The 19,690-nt window shown below is 40.3% G+C and overlaps 1 protein-coding gene across 1 annotated transcript in view; it reads left to right on the forward strand.

The window, feature by feature from the left end:
- Nucleotides 1-19,690, forward strand: part of LOC119741861 (RNA-binding protein Nova-1-like) — a 62,907-nt gene that overhangs the window by 31,993 nt on the left and 11,224 nt on the right. Inside the window, exon 3 of the mRNA XM_038217782.1 lies at nt 5,298-5,449. Within this exon, the coding sequence (XP_038073710.1) occupies nt 5,298-5,449 (152 nt within the window). The remainder of the gene's footprint in view (nt 1-5,297; nt 5,450-19,690) is intronic.

Raw genomic sequence — 19,690 nt, forward strand, 5'->3', positions numbered from 1 at the left:
ACCCTACTGATACTCATGTACATTGTATGTGGACTGTCCACAGATTAATAGGCCCAATACATATGTACATCTGGTGATATAAATAATTGATGAGAATATGTCAAACTGTACATTCTCTACCCAAGAAAGTTGCATAGAGTCATTGCTTTCGTGTATTAAGTTCTTGCCCAAGAAGTCACCAAGGCCAAAAAAAAAAAGTCTCCGGTTTCTGGTATGCGCGCGCGTCGCCGTAGCCATGCGCGTCGGCAAAATGAAAACATTTTTTTTCAATGAAAGATGATGTCTCAAAACCGCCAAACTCACTGGTTTGACTGAAATCCTGCTGCTGCACAATTTTCACATGTTTTTAGATTCGGTTATGGTCGAGAATAAGCTTTAAGCAAAAAAATCAGTTAAAAAAAAAAAAAGCCGCGTCGCCGCACCACTTTTTGGGCAAGCTCCATACCAGAAACCAGAGACTTTTTTGGGGGCCTAAACTTAAGGGTTTCATATAAAAATAATTGATTTCTTGAGTTGACAGTGATACCGGTAGAGTGATTTGTTGTACAGTATGTATAGCGTGTACAATGTAGTCCCTGTATCATGGAGCTACGGTACCCATGTAGCATGAATTTAAGTTTTATGAAATACGGACTCATTGGTGGTATTGCGCATGCTCATGCATAGATAATTTGGAGAGGGACCGATCACGTGAGAGGGTTTAAGCAATAAAAGGGAAAAAGGTTCAGATTTTCGTACGAGTCTCATTTTCATATGACACCGGTACATCTACATGTACACGTATTTGTGATTGCATTGACAGACAGTTTCAGTGATGGTTTGGAGAGAATTGTGAATTTACTTTTTGTTTCTCTTGGCTTTTCTGCAAGCTGGTCCACTCAGTAAAAGTACACATCTACCGTACATGCTGTACCTGGTACCTGTACATGTACCGTAAATCTCTGTGTCCTCGGCACTTTACCAGAAGGTTTGTTCACAAAAGAAATAAAAAATCCCCTTTCATAAGATACCATGAGAGCGTTATGCTTTTTGGCACTTGTTCCGTGTTTTGGTTGTGGCGCATTTGAAAGCCTTGTTTGCACGCTCGAAAGAATTTAGTGACCAAAATATGGTAAACCTGACAGCAAAAATACCATTGTTATGAAAAGCCAAGGCTGGGATTTATGTAAGTGCATTGGCCCTCGTTATTTTTCTGTTGGTCTATTTTTCGCAGTACAGCTTCAAAAATTGTACAGTGACACTTCTTTTCAGACAATTGTACATGTACATTTTTGTAATATACAACATTCGCAAACATCAACCAAGTTATTATGTACAGTACCTTACTTGGTTGTAAGTGAATAATAGTCTCAAGCATCCTGTGAAATCATGGCACCTTGTGTGCTGTCATTTTCAAGAAAAGGGCAATTTTTGTATCAATTTTCATTGACCAACAACCGGCCGACCATCGTTAGTCCACACTTTGTTTGCAATCGGTTACACATCCATGAACGAATGCAAGCCAGCTAGTCTGGTTCCCTGACCTGGCAATTACCTGACGCTGTAAATTGCTCCATTTCGTCTTAAGTAGGTTTAGGGAATCAGACTACAAGAAAAGCTCATTGTTTTTCTTAGTTTTTCCAGCATCTATGAACGCAAAACTGTAAAAAGTCAGTACAATATTTGCTATAAAATATCCCCGAATTTATCCCTTTCTGAAAATTACAGCAAAAGCGAATGTTGTATAGTCAGAGCACCAGTTCTCGTAATACTGGGGTACCGTAGCTCCAGCATAAAATTAGTTGTTAATAGTTCTTTCAGACATGTACTTCAGACTTCAGACTTCAGTAGCTTAAAGGGAAACCAACATTTTGATTTCAAATTTTCATTACGTTTTTTTTTACAATATGCAGTAATCAGCACCATGTGCTTGCTAGGCCTAAAACTATCCTGACATTGGAGTGCAATCTCTTTTTTGTAATAACCTTAATAATAAAAACGAACAAACACAATACAGAAAGTACAAAAACAAGAAATGCTGCAAAAAAGTACTTGAAACTATGAAAATAGGCTGCAACTTTTTTTAGATTAGGCCCCCCCCCCCCCTCAAAAAAAAAAAAGTTCTGCTTCCGGTTTCCCTACCTACCCTATTCTGACAGCCCCTTTTATTGGAAAAATGAGAAAAGTAACACCCAAAACCATCAATTTCTACCTAAACCCTTGACTACATGCAGAAGCCTCCATATGATCGTACACAAACAAATTTGACCAAAAAAAAAATTCCCTATCTACCGTTCCTACCCTGTTTTCAAATGCCATGTAATCGGAAGCAGAACTATTTTTTTTTTTGCCTTAGCTAAATTCCCTTTTAATGTGTACTTCTTCAGTACATGTTCATTGTATTTTCAACCCTCTGCAGAAATTAAAGCTTGTTAAGTTTGGACTTTCCTTCTTTTTTTTTTTGACTTCTTACAATGCTTGAGAAAAGCAACAAAATAAACCACAGCTTGGCAAGGATTAATCATATCTCCAGCGTTCCAAGTTGAATGTGTCTGTAGCCCCAGGCGCATGATGAATGGGGGTCAAGTCAGGTCAGAAGCCATGTGAATGCTGGCTGTTTATTCCCAAAGTTCTGTGATCAATGAGATGCTTGTACTTCAGTCAGCAATTTCTTCTTTTTTTTTAAATGTTCTGTAGCAAACTGTATTATGCATTTTACTTTTTATAGCAACAATACATTTTTGTATAGTATACGTGTGAACTTTTGTACGCCAAAAAGTAAAAAAATTGCCTCACGTTTTGCAATGTGAATTTAGGTTCAGGTACACATGTATGTATAGTGTGTATTATATAACTGTTACATGTATGTACAGATCCTTGTCATTTGATTGGTGGAACTCACATCACGTGACATTCATTATTGCTCCCATTCACGCCGGGGCTCAAAAAGTCCGATTTGCCCATGTTGAATGGGATTTACTATTCAACACATGTAGGATCATCCTTGTTCCATGGCGCAGTATTTGTGTGTGAATGCATGCTGGTGTGCGTGTTGAGCGTTGCGCTTAGTGCGGCCGCGTATTGTTCCCAAAAGCCTGTAGCTACAGAGTTGGGTTCAAACATTTCGTGAAGGGGTGGTTTGGAAGAGAGAAATACATTTCCCACCAATTTTGTATTTGCAATAGAAATTGTGAAATGGAAGGAATATTATCGCTCGGTAAAATCTGGACTTTTCCATTTCACTTGGTTTCGCCTCCTGGAATAAGAAAGTCCAGATTTTACCTTGCAATAATATTCTTCCCATTCCACTCTGAGCCACTCAATATTTGTATATCATTGAGTGAACTAGTGTGTTAATCTTTGATCAATACTAGATGTATGCACATGTATGCATATGTGTCAGTTTCTGTGGTTCAATTACGCCTCAATTTTACAAACTATCGGTACATGTACATTTGCTTTTCACATTGGAAGTCTTGGATGCCAATGCTACAAGAAGTTCAGTGCCACAATTTGGAAGTCAAATGTACATTTGAGACACCAACCAATTAAATTGCAGAGCCACCACAAGTTCCCTTCAATTCAAATATAATTTCCGATTGTCCACGCACATGTGCACAATTGTTATCACATTATTACCGACAGTCTAAACAAGCCTTCTTTCAAAATGACAAAAAATTATCATACTCAAGATTTATGTGCCACACAGTACAGTGAAAGGTAGAGTAGGACGATTGTATATTTATACAGACCGATTGGAATGGAAACTAAATACTGCAAGCTTTTTGCATACAAGTGCTGCTGCAGTTGACTGAGACCCGCAGTCTCCTCCTCCTAAGAAATATCAATACAACTGGATGCCTGACATTTTGGTGCTGACCCGAGGTGTTTTTTTTTCTTTTCCTTTTAGTTTCCTCTCTCTCCCCCCCCCCCCCCCTTTTTCCACCGAATCTCTCTGTGGACTTGGCTCCGTTCCTTTCTTATGTTCTCTCAGGAAGATTTTTTTCTTTTCTTTTTTGGAGATCCTAAGCTCAGTCTTAGCTTTGATTTGTGGCCAAGCCAAATGAGGTAGTACACGTTTCGTTTGTTGTTGCTTGCCTCATCTCCAAGGAAATTTCACACGCATACATTAAGCAGCAACCACTCCTCCCAACACACATTGTCTTTAATTGAATATTTTCTTCAATTTGTGTGCTGTGTTTTAGATTTATTAGTAGCTTATTATCAAAATTAGTACCAAAATAATTGAAAGTTGCTGATAAGCTTCAATTTTGGTATATATTGGTCTCATAATTTCTCTGAATGTTAAAGTTGTCTTCTCAATTTTGTTTATCCCTAGTGAAAAACAATTTTACACAATCTACCGGTATTTCCTATGTTTGTGGAAATTATTTATCTGTAAATCAAAAACAGGATTGAAAATCTGTCTGGTTCAAATTCAGAATTTCCTACAAAAAAACAGGCGCTTGGCCGTGCCATCTGCCACAATGTCCACACACAACTCTCCCCTGTAAGTTAATCTCTTGAAGAATGGACCTCCTTAAACCCAGTGCCCGTTCCAGTGTACCCATGTACACATGATGAGAGCTGTGGAGAATGCATTTAATAAGAGAGGTTTATTGCATCTTGGCCAGCTGATCAATTCCTAGAATTCATCCCTAAGCACCATCAACTCATTTTTTCCTTCTTGTTTACCAGGATTTACTCACGGTGCCTCTGGTTAAGGGGTGAATGTTTTGTTACAGATTCCTTGGACATAAGCTGCAATAATCCATTTTTAATGAAAATTCATTGTTTTTTTAAGTCTGGAGCTTTAACAGAGCTGTAGATTGATCTACGCTTGTTATGGCGAGGTGGAGAAATGCTTGCATGTAAATGGTCATGTATATTACATTGTAGATTATTTTAATCCCCATTATTTTAATTCATAGTAATACTACAAGGCCTTGTTTTTAAGCACAAGTTGCCGACAAGCCAAAATATGTTTTTGTTGCAAAAATTATACATGTTAACCAACAGCCCTATTTCTTGTGTGCTCTCTCTTTTTTATTGATTGTTTGTTGTTTTTTATTCCCCCCCCCCCCAAATGGCAGTGCATCGTCCCCCGTTCAAGGCTTGTTCCCCCTCCCCCTCCCCACTCTCTCCCCTACCCCATTCAGAAATTGGGAGAATACATAAATGAGTTTTATATTATTACAAAACCCAGTTATTCAACTTCCCAATAGCAAGATCAAGTTACTGTTAAACATACTGAGAATCCCTTAAGAATCACCTGTTTACCAAAAAAAAATGTGGTTTCTTTTCTCTGTTTACTGCAGGTACAACAGAACGTGTAGCATTGATAACAGGTACCGTAGATGCCCTCAACAACGTGTGTTCATTCATCATCGACAAACTGAAGGAGTCTCAGCAACAGGTGACCAAGACGGGAGTGGAGACGAATTTGATACCACCAGACAGAGCGAGACAGGTAATACATAAGGTCAAATTGCACAGACCAGACAGGTGAACAGACACGGTCATATTAGAAAGAAAAACAGGTGTAAGTTGATGGTATTTTGCAAAATATATAAATATAGATTATTACCTTCGCCAGGGAGGTTATGTTTTCATCATGTTGGTTGGTTGGTTTGTCTGTTAACAAGATAACTCAGAAAATTATTGACGGATTTCCATGAAATTTTTTGTAGGGGTGGTCCTTGGATCTGGGTCTGGATCCAGGACTTTTTTAAAGGATTCTGCACAGTTTATTCGAGTATTTCTTTTGCATGTACTGACAAGCATGTCAATAGATGGCGCCCTCCAACACTCACAGTCATCAATTATTTTTGCCAAATATTTTGATTTTCGCAAGGCAAAATTTTCCAGCCAACTTCTGAAATGCAGCAAAATGCCACAAAGACTGATTCGCAGGAGTCATTTCTACAGTATTTGTACAAATATTTTTTGCCGAAACCCCATGTTTCAATACTCTGAGTTGTGCACTGGAGCGTAAATTGTAGAACATAAGGCCGTGCACAGCAGCCAATTCACGATCAACACACGGTCCGCCTCCACAGACTTCACAGACTTTGTGTACATGTATGTGTACAAAAGACACGAGGGATTAGCATGTTGAGACATCAGGCGAGTCAAGGCAAGCTTGACGTTTTAACCCGTCAGCCGTGCCTGTGTATAAAAACAGCCAGTACGTGTTACCACGTCCTCGATGAGAACAGGTTAAGTAAGCGCAAGTACACATGTTCACAGTGAACCTGTAGTCAAAATAAGAATCATCATACAGGTAACATTGATTTGATATGCTGCGAGACAAGGAACACCAGTAACTGTCCAATAATGGAGTAGGGCCTGAGGCAAGCAATGCAAAACATAAGCAGGAAAGGTGTACCTGTGGGGGTGTCTGTTACTGGGTCATGGAAAGTAGGCTGGTAATGTCATCACACATGGCCATTATGGAGCAGTACTGCAACATGTGGTAAGTACAGGTCTGTTCCAGTCAAAACATACATGTAAGGCAAACCTAAGACAGACTCAACAAGTCTGATAATTAGAAAACACTAGATCGCTTGTGTGGTGTACGTGCCCTGCTGTTTCATTAACATTGCCATGACCAGGTGACTTCATGCTCAAAAAGGACAAAAAGGAACTACTGTGAAAAAAAATAACACGGTTGGCATATCAAATGTGATGCGCATTCACTGGAAGCCGGAAAATGAACATATGTGGTCTGTTTTTTGTGGCTAGTACTAGTAGTACTGTAATTTGAGCTACATGTACCGGTATGATGTGTAAAGCCACACTATACATTTACATACATGTACATTGTACAATGTACATACACGCTCCATAATTAAACTTGAGATATTCCTTCATTAATTAACCCTAACTCCCTAGCATAATTTACTAGGAACCATACCCATTCTGGCAAATTCCAACACCATATGGGAACCTGCACACACATATTTCTGACTTTGATTCTGGAGGTGTGCCAAACTCAATGTAAAAGTGGAATCATTGGGAAAACTGGTCCACATTCTAAGTCTTGACAAGATGGAGTAGTCTGTAAGACTGTAAACTAAAAATGATGAACTCCTACATGTACTCTTGACAAAACACAGTCTAGGGTCAGATCCAGAGAGCAGGACAGACAGCGTATACAGAACGGAACAAACTCATTATTCTAAAATTTCACATCGTCAAGTCTGTGATTTCTCTGTTCCTGTTTTGGGGGCTCTCCTTTTTTATATGGGTTAAGTGGTGTGTGTGTCTCCCGTGAAATCAAGTCAGATTTTTTTTATGTTGGCTGTCGCGCAACAAAATGCATGCGAGTTGAATTGCTGATGTTTCCTTTTTTTTAAGGCTCGCGGTGATAAATTGTGTTCGGCATTGCTAATGTATACTGTACAATGTAATGGTTTGTTAAATTTGTATCGGAGTGCTTGGTTCCTTGTGTTCTTCTGGGCCTGATGTGAGCATATGGCCAGCAACTTCAAATGGCAATTGGCAGTTCTGGCAGTATGGTGCCACATGTGGTGTCAAAGTACCGGGGTAATAAAAAAAAGGAGAGTGATTGATTTACCCTTGGAACAGAAATATTATTACAGTATGTCTGCATTCGAAGAGTCACTTCTATCAGACATTTTGATGTGATTTAGGTGCTGTAAATGCAAATTTCTTGCTCAATATATTTTGTATGTGTGCATATTGCTTTTGCTCATTTGGATTTATTTCTTAATGTACAGGTATTTGTGGTGTTTTTTTTTAAGTGTTTTTAATTAAAGAAATTTGAGGATAAACATCAAGATGCATAAAAATGTTCTTGATTTTGTGAAAACATACTTGCAGCGTCTTCTACAGTTTTTGTTGTAATTTTTTTTTTATCACCCCTTCAGACCTGTGCAGATATCCTGGGAACATGTACAATGTACATGTATGTACAATGTACATGTACAAACACATGTACTCCGGTTGACTCTGGTTGGACTCGAACCAGGTCACAACATACAATGTACCGGCACATACATACATACTGGTACGAGTGATTGCAAGGACATGTATCAAATGTGCTGGTACATCTGTATAGCCTTTACATTCCTTGTAAGTACATGTACCGTACATTTTACATACATGTACATTTGCACATGTACATTTGTACATACATGTAATTTGCATGTGTGGAATAACCAAACATGATCCAATTTTACGGGCAAAGCTTGGCAGTCAGCCAGGCTAACAAAATGTGGCTAATCATATTACAGGTCTCCAGAGGATCAATGTGACATCTCACCATTTTGCGCTAATGCACTTCAATATATAGCCACTGATAATAAAAAATGAAACAGATTGCTGCGTTTGTCTGGGATTCGGGGGGGGGGGGGGGGCTGAAACAAAAACGGGTTATCAAGATATGAGAATTTCCACATCTGCTTGATATTGGATCTATATATAAACATCTATAAATATGTACACGATATGCAATAAATTCAGAATATGAGCTGATCAAACTTTGGCATATTCCTCTTCTGGACAGACTGTTTCGGGCCATAAGGCACTCATCAGCAGAATGTCAAAATATAGAATACAAGTAGCATCTTACCTTATTTCGAATCAAGCGCGCATTATGCGCGTTATGTCATTGAAGTTAGTACGCGTTGAAGTAAGAACACACCTGTCTCAATGCCTGCACTTAGTGATGATTTCGCTTCTCTTATTTAGTGTACCTAGATCTGGCCTACATATGATTATGTACTTCTCTGCTATACACAAATTGCATCTCTTGTTTACGTTAGAGTATGGCAGTGCTTTCTGAACAATGTCCCATTTGATTTCATAGTCTATCCCCTCGTCCCTTAAGTCCCATATGGGTCATTCTATAAATTTGGGGTCCAAAGTGTGACATTTTTCCCGTCCCTGTTACCTTGGTACTTTGTAATTTGCCATTCAAGCATCATTACAAGTGACTTCAAATGATTGTTTATTTGTTGGGTAGGTAGTTTGCTATTCATAATCACTCTTGGAGGATGACTGCATTAAGGAGTGCATCAGAATTATACAATCATAGATGTCAGATGTAACAGGGACGGGAAAAAAAGTGGACCCCAAATTTATAGAATGACCCATATATGTTTACTTAGCTCTGTTTGCGCCCTCTTGCTCTTGGATCTGCTGGATCTGCTTAGATCTGCTGTTTAATCCAACTAACATTTTGTGTTAGCTGGATTAAATTGGAGAGCTGTTCAGCGTTAGTTGTCATATGGGAAAAGAGCTCACCAGAATAGGAGCCTTCTTTAATTGATTGCTCCCCTTTTGTGATAACAGGTTGGAATAAATTTAACTGTTGTCCACACGACTGCCCATTTCTCTATGTTACTAGAGAATTCTGTTTAATTGAATGTTTGTTGAGTGGGTTGGAGGAAAAAAACAACGAGAAATTTCATCTTCACAGCTGGCGTGGTAAAAGTAAATTGATGGCAACGTGTGTTGTGAGATAACTCACACGTAGACAGTTGTCGCACGTAGACAGTTGTAACACGTTATCACAGTTCTGGTTTGTTTGTTTTCAAGAAGGCTGAATTTTTTGCATGGGTAAAGGTTCACAAGTGAGCACCATGTACTCAATTCATCCAGCGTACTCTTACAGACCAGCTGTTCAAAAGCACATTGCAATTTCACGGAATTTCTGGTTCAAATTTTATGAAAGAATTTCCATGAACATGTACATAAAAATTGGACTCTAAAAAGGGACTACTACATGTACACGTAACATTAGATCATGTATGTGAGTTCAGTGCTAAATTGAATACCTGTGCAAAGAACTACAGATGGCGCTATGTAAACTGCACAATATGGACGAATCCAGGCATGCATACAAACACCATACACTCACATATAAAACATAGGGCCCCTTTTTAAAGGGAATATACAACATTTGCAAACATCGAAAAATAAAACTACCAAGTTTTTGCGAAATACCTTAATAGGATGTTGGTAAATGACAGTCTAAAGCATCCTGTAAAATTATGGCACCTGGTATACTGTCATTTTCAAGAAAAGTGGTATTTTTGTATCAATTTCCAACGCTGATCGGCCGATCAGCGTTGGAAACAACTGGCTTTTTTTTCAAATACTGGCCCAATTGACCATTGCACTTGTTTGCAATCGATTACAAACCTATGAACGGGTACGAGCCAGCTAGACTGGTTCCCTGACCTTACAATTCCCCAATGTATGTAAACTGCTCTGTTTCTTCTTATATGGAGTCAGGGGACCAGACTACAGGAAAATGATCGTTTTTCTTGGTTTTTATAGCATTTTCGAACCCAAAACCTCCAAAAAGTCAGTGTAACTATATTTGCTTTATATTTCCAACCCCCCAATTCCATCCATTTCTGAAAATTACAGCAAAAGCAAATGATGTATATTCCCTTTAACACTAAAAGCATTATGCCAGAGCAACTGTTCCATGACTGTTATCCTGAACAATTAGCTACATGTACATGTAGCACAATTTTCTCGCCATAATGAAGGGGTCCGCTGTGATAGAATGCCCCGGATTGGTGTATTGACAAGAAAGGACACAAAGTGAATAAGACCAATTCATTGACAAACCTGTTGCAGCTTTGCATGAGACAGTCATGTCTGAGCATAGGAAGATGCTGTAAATTGTGTTAAAATGTACATCTACAAATGTACATGGTGTAAATTGAGGATTTTCTTTTGTTCCCCTTCCCTTTGCCTTTGTTTGTACTGAAACTTTTTCGCAACAGCTCTCATTGGTTTTGTACACGTTTTCCAACCGAGGAGTCCTCGATTCGGTTTCTGACCTCGATTCACCGATGATATTGCACGTGTGTTTCCTCGAATTACACCATAAACAAACTTATGTACTGGTATGTTATTAGCCATAATGTGCACAATTTCCAATGTATGATGTATTTATTAAATGCATTTAGCCCATAGTTTCATTAATCTCTCCAGAGTCCAGACATCCCAAATCCAAGGTTTAAAAAGCAACGGCTATTGCAAATCGTCTTTATAAAATTGCGGAATAATGTACACGTACATACTAAAGAAAACTCAGAACTGATCCAAACAAAGCTTGCTGAAAGACAGAATGTGGCAAGTTTTTCAGCGGGTCAGCACTTTTGGATGGGAAAGCGGACTTGACCTGATCAAGGGAGTCAGCTCAGGAGCATTCCCTAAGGATTCCTGGGCTCTCTCCGGTACTGCCAGTCAACATCACGCATGGTTCTGATGTGGCATTGCACCAGTCAATTTACTAGCCATATGTGCTGAGGTGTGTTTGCCATGGAACATAGTACTGAGCAACAGGAAGAGACTACAAATGCACAGCATGTTTGTTTCTTTTCAATCAGTGAGAATTGTTCATGAGGTTTTTTTTCAATCAGGGGAAATTGTTAATGAGTTTTGTATTGAATGGCTAAGACATACGTGTACATACGTGTACATGTACACGTATACCGGTACATGTCTGTACATGTACGTGTACATGTAACTCATACTTCAATATTCCAATGGTGATATTTAGCCAAGATAATATTTTGAATGCATTGAAACACAATCATTTTCTGTCCAATTCTGAATGATTTAAAATGCACATGTATATATTCATGTACATGTACATGTCCGTTTGCCATTTACATTTACACACTTGCCATTTTCATGAAGACTAAGACAGATTACATTTACCGGTACTTCACATTGTGATACATACCCGGTATGATATGTACATGTACATGTAATAATGTATCGTCAACAACATGTTCGTGCAAAATATTGCTTTCTACATGTACTTGCTTGCGGCTACTTTTGTTATCTCAGTGGAGATCTACATGTACCAGTACAGTGTGCACTGAACAACTTGATGCAATAGAATAATAAGTCAACCCTAGGGCCATCGTGGTATTTTCCTTGTCATCTGCGCAGCACACTGCAGCTTTAATGGTAGCCAGCGAGTGAATTGCGCGTCGCGATCATTTCATTAAAGGCTAATCCCCTGATACAACAATGATGGAGCCAGATGATGCGAGCAGCGCTGCACAGAGATAGAGAAAGAGCACAGCGCGTCCCCATGAAACAGTTTTCACCCATGACTGGAGCTCAAGCACAGGTTGTCGGCCTCTCCCCATCTTACCCCCCCCCCCCCTTGCTCACCGAAGATGAATCCGTAATTTATCTATTATTACCCTGCAAATCGTTTTACCTGGAGGGAAATTGCCCTCGAGATTAAAGACGAAACGTGATTAGGGGAATGAGTGCGGGCAGCCAGCATCAGGGCCGTGCACTGTTCTAATTTTTCTCCCCCATGTCCCATCTTTCCTGACCAAGTACCGTACGCTCCCTATTCTGTCGCCTTTTCCCCCACCTGTGTTGTGAAAAGCAGCAGCATCAGGATGTGGGAATAATCAATCCAGGTTGCCGTGAAAACTAACAAGTGGGGGACACGTGTGTGTGTGTGTGAGCAAAACAAGCCAGGCATAAAATAAACCAAGGGAAAGGCGGACAGACACAGGCAGGCAGGCTTGCAGGGATGCAAGCCTTAGGAATAGCCCCATCGATAGAGATTTGTCGACGTGGTATCCAGGCAGAGGCTGTAATGACTCCATGAGCCCGAGCCATCAACAACAGTTCCTCTCCTCAGTGAGGAGTAATGTAATTCAAGCCTTTGACGAGCGGCTCACTGTCTAGGGGTGTTCAACGTATCCAGATGCTTCTTACTAAACCTCATTCGCTCCTCGAGAGAGACAGAAGGGGAGCTGAGGGGACACGGCGCAAGATCAAGCCGTGTTGTCTGAAGCAACAAAAGCAGCGTATTTTCATTTGCGCGACCCAATCCTGTCCCCCCCCCCCCTTTCTCACATGGGATGTCTGCACAACTGCAAGTTGTTGTTGTGTAACTTTGCAAAAATACAGCCAACTAAATTTGCATTTGTGCTGGGACAGAATCTCAATCATCTAATAACAAAAGAAATTTACCATGCAAAGTACATGTATATACATTGTAATAGTAATTGTAAGGTTTTTTTTAATATTCCATTCAGATTTTCATAATTGCATAAATGCACACGTCTAAGCTTAAAGGGAATGTACATCATTGGCTTTTGCTGTAATTTTCAGAAATTGAGGGGTTAGTATAATAGATCAAATATTGTTTAACTGACATGTTTGAAGTTTCGTGTTCGAAAATGCTTGAAAAACCAAGAAAAACAAAATTGTTTAAGTAGTCTGGTTCCCTGACTCCACTAAAGATAAAATGGATCAATTTATAGATGCCGGAAAATTATAAGGTAAGGGAACCAGTCTAGCTGGCCTGCACCCGTTCATGAACGTGTAACCAATAGCAAACAAAATTTGGACTGAAAAAATTTGGAGCAGTACCGGGTAGTTGAAAAATAGTTTTTTCCAACGATGGTCAGTCGACCACCGTTGGAAATGTATACAAATATACCATTTTCTTGAAAATGACTTGACACCAGGTGCCATAATTTTACAGGATGCTTTAGACTGTCATTTACCAACATCCTAGTAAGGTATTTCGTAAAAACTTGGTACCGGGGTAGTTTTATTTTTCGATGTTTGCAAATGTTGTATATTCCCTTTAAATGTCTAAAGTTGTTAAATAAACTCTCCCTATATCTTTCCTTCCAACTTGCATGACCTTCTCAAATATTTCATGAATAATAACGTTTATTTCATATAATATTGTGAGCATAACCAACTTACATTATGTAATAGTGTGAGGGGGTCGGACAAAAAACCTGTACTCAGTCAGCCCCCTTCACAAAGAAAACATGAAATTGAATTTTAAGTCAATTTTCATTTTAAACATGAAGTTACGATTTAGTTCAATTTTTAATTTTAATTCCTAAATATAAAAAAAATTACATATATATGTACCAAAAGCTAATTATAAATTTAACTATCCTACCATAGTAATTATGTACAAAATGTAACTGAAGAGAAATCAGAAATGTTACAAATTCAGTTTCAATCCAAATGTTTTGCTGTCACATTTACCGGTACATAAAAGTGTAGCTGTCTGCATCGGTACATATGTACATGTACACATGTATGTTACATGCATCTACAGTTTTTGCCACATTGAGCATATACATGTATTATACATTAAATGTTATTCCCATAAGAGACAAGACATCTGTGTGTTATTAACCCTTGACCAGAGACAAGCTTGCAGTCTGCCCCCTGCTATATCTTCCTGCACAAACTCAGTTCAATGAACTCTCTCCACGTTTATTAAATTTCCATCCTGTTTTTTTTTTTTTTTGGCCAAGACTTCACCCAACCTGGATCCGGTGGGGCCCCAAATCAAGTTAAATTGGAAACAGTGAGTGAAGAACATGCGTGTAAATCGTATTGACATGTTGTTGGAGATTTGTACAGGATACCCAAAAGGCCTTTTTCCACACTATCGTCTGACGTCTTGCCTACTACCTGTGTTGAAATCAACACAGTACTTGGGCCATTGAGCACGGGTAGGCAAGGCAGAACATTCGCACTTACATCGGTGTGTAAACGGCTCATCTGTGCATTTGAGATTTTAGACCCAGGCAGAGCCCCTCACTAGGGGTGTGCATCGGAACCAGGATAACCGACTACCCGACTGCTGATGTCAGGAACCGGTTCCAGATTATGGGATCGGGTAACCATGAGACAGATGACGCTCACAAACTTTGAATTTTTGGGTTGGGATTTACAGGTACCCGAGTTCCCGTGTTTGACTGCAATAGTGTACCCAGTTCCCATAATGCACACCACTCCCCCTCACCTCTGGTCTCTTACGGGTACCCGGGTTCCCATGTTTGACTGCAATAGTGTACCCAGTTCCCATAATGCACACCACTCCCCCTCACCTCTGGTCTCTTACGGGTACCCGGGTTCCCGTGTTTGACTGCAATAGTGTACCCAGTTCCCATAATGCACACCACTCCCCCTCACCTCTGGTCTCTTACGGGTACCCGGGTTCCCGTGTTTGACTGCAATAGTGTACCCAGTTCCCATAATGCACACCACTCCCCCTCACCTCTGGTCTCTTACGGGTACCCGGGTTCCCGTGTTTGACTGCAATAGTGTACCCAGTTCCCATAATGCACACCACTCCCCCTCACCTCTGGTCTCTTACGGGTACCTGGGTTCCCGTGTTTGACTGCAGTAGGGTACCCGTTTCCCATAATGCACACCACTCCCCCTCACCTCTAGTCTCTTACGGGTACTCGGGTTCCCGTGTTTGACTGCAATAGGGTACCCGGTTCCCATAATGCACACCACTCCCCCTCACCTCTGGTCTCTTACGGGTACCTGGGTTCCCGTGTTTGACTGCAATAGGGTACCCGGTTCCCATAATGCACACCACTCCCCCTCACCTCTGGTCTCTTACGGGTACCCGGGTTCCCGTGTTTGACTGCAATAGTGTACCCAGTTCCCATAATGCACACCACTCCCCCTCACCTCTGGTCTCTTACGGGTACCCGGGTTCCCGTGTTTGACTGCAATAGTGTACCCAGTTCCCATAATGCACACCACTCCCCCTCACCTCTGGTCTCTTACGGGTACCTGGGTTCCCGTGTTTGACTGCAGTAGGGTACCCGTTTCCCATAATGCACACCACTCCCCCTCACCTCTAGTCTCTTACGGGTACCCGGGTTCCCGTGTTTGACTGCAATAGGGTACCCGGTTCCCATAATGCACACCACTCCCCCTCACCTCTAGTCTCTTACGGGTACCCGGGTTCCCGTGTTTGACTGCAATAGGGTACCCGGTTCCCATAATGCACACCACTCCCCCTCACCTCTGGTCTCTTACGGGTACCTGGGTTCCCGTGTTTGACTGCAGTAGGGTACCCGTTTCCCATAATGCACACCACTCCCCCTCACCTCTAGTCTCTTACGGGTACCCGGGTTCCCGTGTTTGACTGCAATAGGGTACCCGGTTCCCATAATGCACACCACTCCCCCTCACCTCTAGTCTCTTACGGGTACCCGGGTTCCCGTGTTTGACTGCAATAGGGTACCCGGTTCCCATAATGCACACCACTCCCCTCACCTCTAGTCTCTTACGGGTACCCGGGTTCCCGTGTTTGACTGCAATAGGGTACCCGGTTCCCATAATGCACACCACTTCCCCTCACCTCGGGTCCTGACTGGGACTAGATTTTGTTTTTACCTGTTAGCCATGGCCATACCCACTGACAAAACAACTGCTTTGGATTGGGTCTTAGTTTGAGATTTACTGCTTTTTAGACTGCTGGACCCATGAAGCCAGTGCTCTACACAGGTGAAAATCAACTGGTCGGAACCAGGGTTGAGACTTGAGAGTCACCACCCAGGTAGAAAATCCAAAATCTACAGTTGATTCCGTGTACAAAGTGGTGTTAGTGTGAACAGTGTACCTTGTTGTCCCATGTTCAATTGGACCATGATTGGACCCAGTTCTGCACATGGCGGACCCATGATGATTTCAACACGGGTATGCAAGACGATAGTGTGACAAAGCCTAGCAATGATGAATGGTCGGTATAAACATCCAATGTCAGACTGTGATTTAACCCTGTGTGTCCAGGTACATGTGAACCAGATGACAGTGGCTTGAGTCAGTTCAAACCAAGGTTCCATCATAAATGCAGGGGACCAAGCAAGCTGTCCCGATGAGGTCAAGCTATTTATAGAAATAAACACAAATCAGAACACACTCTGCAGATAGAATTGAAATCGTCCCCATAGGAAGGGCAGATTGAGCACACAATTAGGAGTATCAAATAGGAGATCAGATTTTTGTATTTGTATGTCCTTTCATTTGAGTGATTAAGATATCTTTGCAGAGATTCTACAATCAAACCTCTTCAGGAACAGGGATAAGTTGTAATCTGTAGTTAAATTTTCACTTTGGGTGTCAATAGAATATCAAATAATTTTTCCAGTTTAAAATTATGAGTAATAGGGAATGTTTGGAATGACGCAAAAACACGATCTATGCGATTTGGAATGTTGTTGGTTACAAGTACATCAATGTGCAGTATAAATCAGAACCCATGTGCAACTCGTGTTAAAATTATGACATACCCAGACAGATATATGGCCACTGGCCACATATATGCAGTAGTGATGTAATTATGTTTTCCCCGATCTGCATACGTCTCTCATTATAGAGGATCAATCATAAATTACGAATATGTCCTAGAATTACATGTAATTGTTTTAAAATAATGAGTTTACATTTCGGGATAGTATGTACTACGTGTATATACATTGTAGCTCTTTTCCCAGTCCTGATTTTTCAACTAAACCATATCCTACACTTGTTACATGTAAGTTAGAGAAACAGAGTTGTACATGTCGGTACAACGTAAGTGCATGACTTGGGTTAAATTCTGTCAATAAACTGCCCATTGTCAATATGCCATGGGGCAATACCATGAGAATGTGGACATGACTGAAAAATGAAAAATTTGTAAAATCTTCAAAGCTGCAAGCATTCTCAACCTCGAATGTGGTATCAAATTAAAGGGGACAACAAGACCTTTCATTTGAATGATGTGGCAGTGAGATGGAGAAGAATTTTTGTAACGTGAATTACCAATAAAAAAAACTTATTGCCAAACCAACAAAAGTCTACTTTGCTGGCAATTTATAGTTAAGTTACATAATTTCAAGGGATTTTCTGTGAAAAAAATCCACCCTCAATGCTTTGACTTTATAAAATAACAGCACAGAGTTGATGGAAGACAAATGTAACGTGAGTTACCGCGGAATTGCCCCTAGATCTGTTTAATTCAATTGCCGGTGTTTACCTTATTTTTCAGGGCTGTGGTTATGACTTGAAAAGAGTGACTTTACCCTAATGAGACCCATTTTTTTGTTAATGTCAAGCAAACACAGCCTGTTTCTGGCTGTCTTTGAGTTAATAAATAGTCAGGTTTCATTTTTTTCGTCGTCGTTGCGAAGCGCAACAGTCCCCCGACACCTTGTAATGAAATCACACTGAGTAGTGTTAACTCTGCCATTTGGCCAGGTGACTGGTTCCACACTCTGGCCAACAAATGACAAATGAGAGCCGCAAACGTAAAAATCGCTGCAGCGGGCCGCTGGTAATTGAATCGGACGGAAAATCGACCGGGTCCATCCAGGCTGCGGAGGTTCATCAGTGGGTAACTGTGTAGGAACCGGAAGGTTGAGAGAATAAAAGTTGAGTTCACCGCTAGGTCGATACGACAAGAGCCCCAAGTCCACAGGACCTGGGAAAAAACAATACCAACAACAAAACAGCCTCAGGTGTAAACATATTTGATATCTGTAGCTCCCTGTTGTCAATGCACAGTACATGTGGACAAGTTTGCTTGCATGCTTTTACACTGCTAGTGACGCAGTACATTTTGATTTTTTACAATTTGTTAGATTGCAATTTTTATTTTTTTTGGCTCAGGCCTATCACCCTCCCCGATAAGATGAGAACGATTATAATTTGACCCGAGTGTATTATGCAGTGCATGTATTCAGTGCATGCTAGTGTGTACACAAGGAGGCCCACTTGTTATCAGCCGCAAATACAACCTTTAGACTGAGCCTGCTTGTAAATGAACAAGCTTTGCCTGGGTTCTGTTAATATTTACCAAGGGTTATTTATCCCCTGGATAAGGCATCATGTGATGTACATGGGGAACATGTTCGTAGGCACACATGTACAAATGCCACGTCATCTGACTATTATTACATGTACACGTAGCTGGTTAAACCTCTATTGTAATATTTTCTAGAACAGAACAAAAAAATTATTGAGAAGTCCCCAGAGGCCTCATTTGTTGTAAAAATTAAAAATCAGATTCATGTGAAATTTATTTTAAAATACTGGTAAAATGTATTAATTATGCATGTGTATGTGGCTATGTTTATTTCCATTAGGAAGCTTTCTGGGCCATACTGCGGCCATTTTCTTTTCTTATACACTTTCTCTTTCCACAATTTGACAGTGGACTGGTGTCTTCTAAGTAAGCATCAACTACACTGTAAAAATCACTGAGGCATATGGAGACTTGACTACCAACTTTGGCAATAAGAAGTCCAGTTTTCTAACCAATTTTATAAAAAAGACTACTTAAAAAATGTGTTACTTCCGTCTTGCCCAAACCTACCCAATACTCTCATTGCTTTATCATGATCTATCAGGAGGCAAACCCGGGAAAACTACAAAGTTTTATTTTATTAGTGAAACCGAATCGAAATTCCGTGCAAGACAGCCATAAATGGTTACAATTTCCATTGCATTTTACTCTTTGAAATCTGTTACTAATATTCTGTTTTGATAATGAAATATGTGCTGTATTCGCCTTTTACTGCAAAGATGTGTTGTTGTACTGTATGCGCAGAACGGATATATTTCACAAGAGAACAAAATATTGTAGAAAACTGCAGCCTTAAATTCCTCAAAAGTCAAGCTTAAGTTATGGATTAATGTTGCCAAGCCCAGCACCTTCAGTCACTGATGTGCGGACACTTGCTTTTATTCTGAAGTAGAAAAGCAGGTGTTTTGGTAATAACAACGGAGCACATATTGATTAATTTAGAGGTGTGATCATTAACAATAGCGGCATGTTGTGAAATTTGAAATCAAGTAAAGCATTTTTAATATTACACTGAAATAATATCATCTAGTCAACTGGACTTACTATTTAAACTTGCGA

The sequence above is a fragment of the Patiria miniata genome, unplaced genomic scaffold (assembly GCF_015706575.1).
Source record: "Patiria miniata isolate m_02_andy unplaced genomic scaffold, ASM1570657v1 HiC_scaffold_5, whole genome shotgun sequence".
Classification (NCBI taxonomy): domain Eukaryota; kingdom Metazoa; phylum Echinodermata; class Asteroidea; order Valvatida; family Asterinidae; genus Patiria; species Patiria miniata.